This window comes from Orbicella faveolata, unplaced genomic scaffold (assembly GCF_042242905.1).
Source record: "Orbicella faveolata isolate gen_17 unplaced genomic scaffold, um_ofav_v1 contig_34, whole genome shotgun sequence".
In the NCBI taxonomy this organism is placed as follows: domain Eukaryota; kingdom Metazoa; phylum Cnidaria; class Anthozoa; order Scleractinia; family Merulinidae; genus Orbicella; species Orbicella faveolata.
Window position 1 is genome coordinate 23,667,501 of NW_028301563.1, and position 8,493 is coordinate 23,675,993.

Consider the following 8,493-nt stretch of genomic DNA (forward strand, 5'->3'; position numbering starts at 1 on the left):
TGGAGCTGAGACAGAAAATGCTATGGATCCATAGGTCTTTAGGTTAAGATGAAGTGTGGATGATGAGCATAGTATTTCAGTTCTCAAGTTATGCATGTACTAGATAGATTATAATGTTATTCAACTAGCATACTATATTGCTTCTGTGTTGATTGAAAAGTTTTGGCTGGGGAGGTGCCTTTAATAAGTAGTTCATAGACTAAGATGATCAGTTGAATCAAAATTTCGAAAACAGATTTAAATCAAACTGGAAGTTGAACCAAAATTGTAGGTCTGGTATAAGACTATTTTGTCAAACTTTTTGTATTTTAGTATAAAAAGCTTCGGTTTTTTGGCAACACATTTCAAATATGATTCATTTGGGAGTTGCTTTACATGTATTTTGCAAACTTGTGACCATTGAAGGAACCCATTCATCATCATGTAAATTGATAAGTTTGGTATCATTTGTTTAGGAACAACTTGACATGCGTCTTCAGCAGCGACAAGCAAGGGAAACAGGGATTTGTCCTGTGAGGAGAGAACTTTACTCACAGTGTTTTGGTGAGTTGTCTGACTGTTGGAATAAACTTTACTGAAGCTGCATGTATGTGCTGCACATTACAGTGCTGTAATTGAGCTCTTAGTATGCAATGTAAAATAACTGAAAAGGCCAAAATGGTTGGTAGTCTTTGAAAAATATGTAATCATGTTACTTAAGTTGGCTGACGTAAAATAAGTTTCCAGCTCTCTCCAGCACTTACACTTAGATGGTTCAATACTACCACTCTTTGTCAGATGATCTTGTAGTAATGGCATCACAGAAATGCCCAGTCACTGGTACTGTAAACATGTTGTAGTCATCCTTTTTTGTTCAATAGACTACCACTGACAGCAACGATACAACCTGTTAGAAACACCCTTAATTTTAGCGCGAAGTGCTTGTAACTCAAAAACGAGCACAGTGACCAATTTTTTATAAGCATATTAATAAGATGTAACTTTTGCATTTTCTAAATTAAAAAAGGTCTGTGGGAAGGGGTTATAGCCACCTTAAATTTTTTATTTTTTAGGTGCCACCTTAATAATTGTTTGAATTAAGTGATACTGACATATGAATTATTTTCCAGATGAGCTGATTCGTCAAGTGACAATTAATTGTGCTGAACGTGGTCTCTTGCTGTTGAGGTATTATTGCTTATATTACAAACTACAAGTTTTTAATTCTTCTACTATCTAAACATCATTCTCTCTAGCCTGCCTCCTCCCCCATTATTGTGTTTTTGTTGCTGGACACAGATCCTTATATCTGGGAGGTGATTCATTTTCGTAATTTCCTGCACATGTATGTATGTAACTTGCAGCCCAGTGTCTGATCTAATATCAACATCAATTAAATAGAGGATATTACATGCCTGTGCGTGGATACGAATTTTATCTTCGTAATTCTCGTGTTCAACTCAATATCTCACTTGTTCGCTGTGCTTACTCATGAGATATCAAGTTGAACACGAGAAAATAAAATTTGTATCCACAAGCAGGCACTTAATATTCTGTTTATGATATAAACATACTAATGACAACGTCTTTGACGATTTTCCAAAGATTTTCCAAAATTGTTCCAAAGGCCACACGCATGCTTCTGAACATTCTCTGAACATTTCCGAACATTTTCTGAAGATTACTGAAGTCGACCGAAGAAGATTCGAAGATGTTTTGATCATTTAAGGTTACTTCAAACCCTCGCGGGGCTACATTGGTCAATTTTTTTTGGGTTGAGAAAATTAATGTCCGCAAAGGACAAATTTGCATACTGCGAATGCTAGGGGTTCTGTTATTTCATTGGCTTGCAGCTTTTCAAGTTGACACATTCCTCTGTGAAGGCGTGATGTGTTTATAAATCTTTAGAAGGTGAAAACTCGCACTCGTTTTTCGAGAGAATACCTTCTCTTTAAATGAATTAATAGGGTATGCAGATTTGACGGTTTTCCATGAAATTTGGTCAGAACATTCACTGATAGATATGGAACAAAAGCGTGTCGGCGAATTCCTTTATTTTAAATACTTTCCTCGTGGCGGCCTTTAACGTAACAGGTTATGCGACTTTTTCGATAGTCGAACTTGACAGATCTATAAAAAGATAACCAATAGAAATAAAAGAAAATGCTGATACATTTTTGGAGATTGAGGCTTTGTGATAAACACTGTACAGTTATTTTGCATGAACGATCACATTTGATACCCGATAAATTCGCTGGAACGTCAGTCAGTCATTTTGCAGTTGACAGCCTCTGCTGCCTTTGGAAAGCGAAATCCAAAACAAAACATAATTTCATCGAATTCTACATTTTATAACCTTTCTGTTGATATATAGTTTGTGGGAGTTTCTTTGAAAACAATACGCATACGAATTTTTTTCTGGAGGACTCCCGCGAAAGTTTGAAGTAACCTTTAATGTAGTTAAAGGGATAAAAGAAAAATGTTATCAAAAAGGAATGATATCTTCACAGTGTGAAAGATAAAAATAGTATCTTCACTGTGCACAATGAAGATATGATTTTTTTAGTAAAAGGAAAAATCCTGGTATTTCATTGGTGTTTATATAATAGTATTAATTTTATTAATATTAATATCATGATTATTAAATACAGTGTAGAGTAATAACTTATTCATCAATGCAATATAATTATTTCTAATTGGGTTTTAATTGTTACTTTAGAGTGCGTGATGAGATAAGGATGACAATTGCTGCCTATCAAACCCTGTATGAAAGCAGGCAAGTAAAATACAGTATACTTCAGATTTGCCACCAGGTCATTTGGAAATTACCGTTACTGCTAAATATATTATTCTACTTAATGCAAAGCTCAAAATTTATGCGAAGCTCAGTTAATTAGACAAATGTTGTCAGGAAACCATACAGCATTCCATCAAGGTAGAATATGAATATTCGTACCTGGTTTTTATCAAAGCTATAAAAATTAGTCTGAGTAATATACAAATGCACATGTAAGCCTCATGGACACTTGGAAATGTCATCAGGCTTGAAACATTGAGTGGTGACTGTTGTCTGAACACTTGAATGTTTTTCTACACAGTGTTGCATTTGGTATGAGGAAAGCATTGCAGGCTGAACAAGGGAAAGCAGACATGGAAAGAAAGGTTTGTTCATAAGGTGGCACAGAAACCGTAAACTCCCAACAACAAGCACTCCGACCCCCCTGAAAATGAGCCCCGCACACCTCAGGCAAAAATATCCTTCTAGAGCAATACCTACTGAACCCCACTCAAAGACATGGGCTTACATCAGTTAAGGTTTCGAAAGCACCCTGCATGAAAGTTTGTGCCAACAACAATGTATTGTAACTCCAGTAGAAGACACAGAACTAGCACAAACTGTTAATGTAATGATTGTGCGATAAGTAAGCAAGCTGTTAATGTAATGATTGTGCGATAAGTAAGCTCGCCAACAGGTTGTTCCCATGGCATTTCTTGTTCTTCCCAAACTTTTACTCATGTTTCTACAGGTGTATAAGAGTAAGTTAGAACTGTATACATCTAAACAAAGATAGATTTTGCTGTAGAGTAAAACGCTCGTTGAGAGCTTTCAACTCATGTATAAGTACAAACTTGTAACTGTCATAACAATTAAGAAATAGGAGAAGTTTTCCGTGTTTCATATAGAAACGAGTCTGAAATTAAGGGAGAACGAGAAGTGCTGGAGGGACATAAGCTGCACTTGGGTTTTTCCTCAGCTTTCTCATATTCTCCCAAACTTGCCCAGTCATATTTTGACTGGCAAAATGTTTTAAATTCCTTTTGCTATTGTGGTTATGATGGTAACACCTGACACTACACCGTAGTTCTGTGTTTCTACAGTCATAGCAGGTTTTCTTACGGAGTGTTTTCTAACTAATAGTTAGGTTTTCTGTGAGTGAATAGTCAACGAGCTCGAGGCTTAGCCGAGTTGGCTATTCGTTCAGAGAAAACAAGGGCGAGTAGTCTAATTGTTTTAGTAGACACTCCAAAGAATAAAACCTACAATTTCCTGTATTTTTAAGCCTAAAATTAAAATATTTTTCAGTTTCAAGAGCAGTGCGCGCGATCGTTGCCTGTAGCGCAGGCGAATACAAAACGATGAAAGTTCAACCAATCAGATTCGTGGATTTCCAGTACTGAAAAAACAACTGAGTGGCTTCTAGTGTGTGATAGGAAATGATCATGTACAATTAAGACCGAAGTTGAAAAAAAGACATTCAGAGTTGCTAGCAAAATTCTATGTGTTTTGAAATACATGTACATGTAGATGAAATGATGAATGTACAGTTTTATAACTAACAAACAACCTTCATAAAACATTACGTCATTGATCAAGCTGTAAGTTACATCTGCTAAGAAGTGATGCCGAGTAAACAAACAGACAAACAAACAAACAAACTGTGGAAGAAACGATGTTAAAAATGTTTTGTTTTCATTAATTTGCACATTTCACTGAGCCTTAAATTACTACCGTATGTGGTCAGAAAAGAAAGGTGTACGTGTCAAAGCCTTTATCCAACTGAACTGACGTTTTAATCTTGATCCTTACCTGTAGATTCAAGAACTGGAAGGAGACAAGCGAGACCTTGAACGACAGGTTAATGAACTGAAAGCCAAGTGCGACGCCATCGAGAAACGAGAGGCAGAGAGAAGGGCTGTGGAGGAGAAAAAACATGCCGAGGAAATTCAGTTCCTAAAGAGGACTAACCAACAGCTCAAGGTACGCACTTTACATTGTTTGGTATTGAATACGTTTTCTTTCTCGCGCGCTACATTAAGGGCCCATTAACCGATCTTTTCGAGCCGTTGCTAAGGAAAATTTATTTTCATATAACCTCATCATTTTTGGTTAGTTCAGAGTTATTTCATGTGTTTTAACTTTTTCATGATCAGTAACACTAATGATGACGTCATCAGGCCACGCCCATGGTCATGTGACTAATACTGAAAAAACGCAAAGGCTCCCAGGCAAATTACTTTATCGGGATTTTTTTCATTGATTTAATATTTTAATTTAAATCCTCATTACGCTATGCATAGATTTTGTTTCATTTTTAAAAGGTCAGATTTTGAGAGAATTTCAAAATATTAAAAAATTCGTAATTTTCTGAAAAAAAGCATGATTTTGAAAAAAGAATGCATAGCTATCTTTCCAACGTTGGCTTTAATCGAAACCCGTCGAAAAAGGCTGGATTTAATGAAAAACCGCGTTTCCTTTAGCATTTAAAGAAACCGGAAGTGCGGCCGATATATATTGGAAAAAACCCTATCAGCGCGTGCGCAATTTACACTACTAGCGCACTTCGGTAAGATCAGACAAAGCCACGAGGAGTTAGTTTTTCTCTTTCTGTTGCTCTTGTTTTTCTGTCTTTTTCTTATTTTGTCTTTGCTTGTACTTTTTTTTACTTTGCATTTTGAGAAACGCAAAGAAAAACATCTAAAATGTAAGCGAATTTGGAAGTTATTGAGTTGTTTTTATTTCCCGCGCTCAGGCTCACGTGAGTAACCGGGAGTGAAATTTCACCTCCTTAGCAACGCGCGCGGTTAATGGGCCCTTAAGGCTAAATTCGTGCGTTTGTCGCGAAGTCCCCTTAGTTCACACTAGTGACATAACGACATATTAGCATAACGACGTAAGGATGTTATGTCGTTATGTTGGCAGTGTGAACGTCCTGACATAATGACATAACAGCATGAAGATAACGACGTAAGGAAAAACCTGATCTTTTCCAACTGTCGTTCTGTCGAAGAAAAGAAACAGAATTACCGCAACAAGTGTTTCTTCTTCATTTTTTTAAAAAAGTTTGCCTCTTCCAAGCGTTCGGTTAGTTTGGGCCCAGCGCCAAAAACAGCGCGCGAAAAAATAAAAATAGCGCGGCGAGAGGACGCGAAACTGCTTTTCGCACTGCGCCACTGAACGCCTGGAAGAGGCTAAAGTTCGCATTACCGACATAAGGGATTATGCCGTTATGTCGCTAGTGTGAACCAAGCTTTATAGGACAAGGAATATACAGGTCCGGCGTCGTGTTTGCTTTTCCACGCGCTACATTATCTGTAGAATCGTGCGTTTACAAGTTGCACAACACGTTTAAAGAACAAGGAGTATTCATGTCATGTTTTCGTTCTGACGCGCAACGTTGTTTTTAAAATCGCGTGTTTGTCGCGCAGGGCGTTTTTAGAAAGGAGAACATATTGACGTCCTGGTATTTTCTCCAGACTAGTTACTCAGGTGATATACTTCTGGCGGGTAGCTCTAGAGGGACCCGTCTATTGTCTCGCATTGCTTGCTACCCTAGCGGGAAAATGTAAAACGAGCAAGAGCCTTACCTGGGATAAGGCGTTCGAAAAATAAGAAGGCCTTATCGCAGTTTTATAGCAACTACCAAGTTGAAACACCGTAGGGCTTTCTGTAGAGGAACAACACGAGTTAAACTTCTTGACTAAGGAAAGAATATTAAAGCAGCTGATTCGATGTACGTCTTTTTAACCAAAGTTTTGACTGTTCTTTTTCTCTTGAATACAAGATCATTGTTTTGCTAATGGGTTTAATAACATTGATCTTTCAGACCCAGCTTGAAGGCATCATTGCTCCTACCAAGAAGTAACTTCGTTTTTAACTTGATTGTATTATCTTGGCAGTGTATATTTTGTAAACATGCAATAGTTTGCCAATGTTATTCAACATAACAAATAAGCTTTAATTCGTTCTTCGTAGTCGATAACCTTACTTTCTGACATGTAACACAAAATATGCAACCCCCTGCGTGTTTGTAAAATGATCAGACATTTAGTTAACGGTTTGGTTGTTAAGACGATTTTGGTTGTAACTACATATGAAGTCATGTTTGCCTCAGCATCATTTTGGAAGTCACAAACTGCTTAACTGTATACATAATTAACTTGAAAATGTCAAGTTAAGTTACACTAACTTACAGCGTAATAAATTTGTATGTTAAAATGACAAACAGTTGTTTCGCGAACTGTTTATGTAGTAAACGTTAGTGTCATCGTGAGGTGGTGGTGGAGGGGGGGGGGGGGGGGAGTACGAAAGAGGAGGTTGGGGAAATATTTCCCTCTTTCCACCCTTCCTCTACCTCTCCAATATGGCTTTTACACAGTTAGGTTATTTGTCAAATGACTGCCTAGCCTTCTCTCCTCCGTGAAGTGCGAGTGCAAACGCGCGTTGGAAGCGTAGAAGAGAGTACCCATCCCAAGGCCCCTTCCACACTACGCTGGAGAATTTTGAAAACGCAGCTTTATTTCTACGGTTACGGCTACCGTCCACACTAATCCGTCACGAAAGAAGAGCTTTTCGAAAACGCTCTTCATACTGGAGGAATTTGAAAACACCGGCTTTGGGTTTTTTAGTGTGGACGGAAAACAAAGCGGAGCTTTTCATGTGACTTCCCTGTCTGAGTTTTCCTCAAACAAAAAATCCAAAATGGCCGGTGATTGCTGCGTTTTCAAATTTCTCCGGCGTAGTGTGGACGGAAAACATTTGATGCGTTTTCAGAGTGAAAACTCCGTTTTTAAACTTCTCCGGCATAGTGTGGACAGGACCTGAGTAAGCAGGTCAGTACGCACACAATTCCCCAGGGGAAACTGCTTGCTTAGGAAGCTTGTCGCACATTTTAGGAGTTGAGTAACCCCTTGAAATTGATAGTCGGGTAAGAAGTTGAAAATTGTTTTTGTGTCGCTTACGACGTTCTATTTCGAATTTTCGGTTGCTACTAATTTTTCCGGCGGTATGTAGCAGGCGACCTGTACATGTAAGCTATCTCTCAGGGTATATATGTTTTCAAAGCGATTGGTTCAGCTACTTTCAAGTTAAGGGAGTTTTGGTACAGCTATGTTAATGGTACCGCTGTCGATTTTCACCATTACTCGGACTACCAATGGTCACGAGTACCAATTTTATGCGGGCCTTGTTTGTATCGAGTAAAGTCTCAAATGTCAAAACAAGACTTTCCTGATTGATCGTCGCAATGTAAGGCTTCAAAGATAGACCAAAAAGCCGATAGCTTATCACCATTGCGTTATTCGCAGAAACTGGACTGTCCTATTTCCAGTGATATCAAGTCATTGAGTTGATATCGCCCGATTTTTGGCCGAATTTGGGTACGGAAACTAATCTGCTTTGTTGACACATCAGGCTGGTTTGTTCTCCCAATGGGTATTTGGAACTTACGATGATTGGCCGTTTTTATGGTAGGACGTTAATTTCAATAATAAAGTGTATTATCGTTTGTCTCACGATGTAGTCACTTGAGATGTAGATCGCGACGTTTCGACTGCTTACTGCTAGTCTTCTTCAGGCGATAAGGTCGACTGATTGCACGGTATCATTTATATCACAAAGGTCGGCTGTGATTGGTGCATTTCGATCCTCCTATTGTTCCATTGTTCCGGCGAGTAGCTGTTCCCTCAGTGGTCCGCTGTTGTACCGTTCTCCTGTTGTTGTGTTTCTTGATCGTG

At 38.3% G+C, this 8,493-nt stretch overlaps 1 protein-coding gene across 1 annotated transcript in view; it reads left to right on the forward strand.

The window, feature by feature from the left end:
* The window catches only part of LOC110050479 (33 kDa inner dynein arm light chain, axonemal), a 10,303-nt gene extending 3,320 nt beyond the window's left edge, over positions 1-6,983 (forward strand). The window contains exons 4-9 of the mRNA XM_089270579.1: positions 456-543; positions 1,110-1,167; positions 2,699-2,755; positions 3,078-3,141; positions 4,574-4,738; positions 6,585-6,983. Of these exons, the coding sequence (XP_089126705.1) occupies positions 456-543; positions 1,110-1,167; positions 2,699-2,755; positions 3,078-3,141; positions 4,574-4,738; positions 6,585-6,623 (471 nt within the window). The 3' untranslated portion in view covers positions 6,624-6,983. The remainder of the gene's footprint in view (positions 1-455; positions 544-1,109; positions 1,168-2,698; positions 2,756-3,077; positions 3,142-4,573; positions 4,739-6,584) is intronic.
* The last annotated feature ends 1,510 nt before the right edge of the window (positions 6,984-8,493 follow it).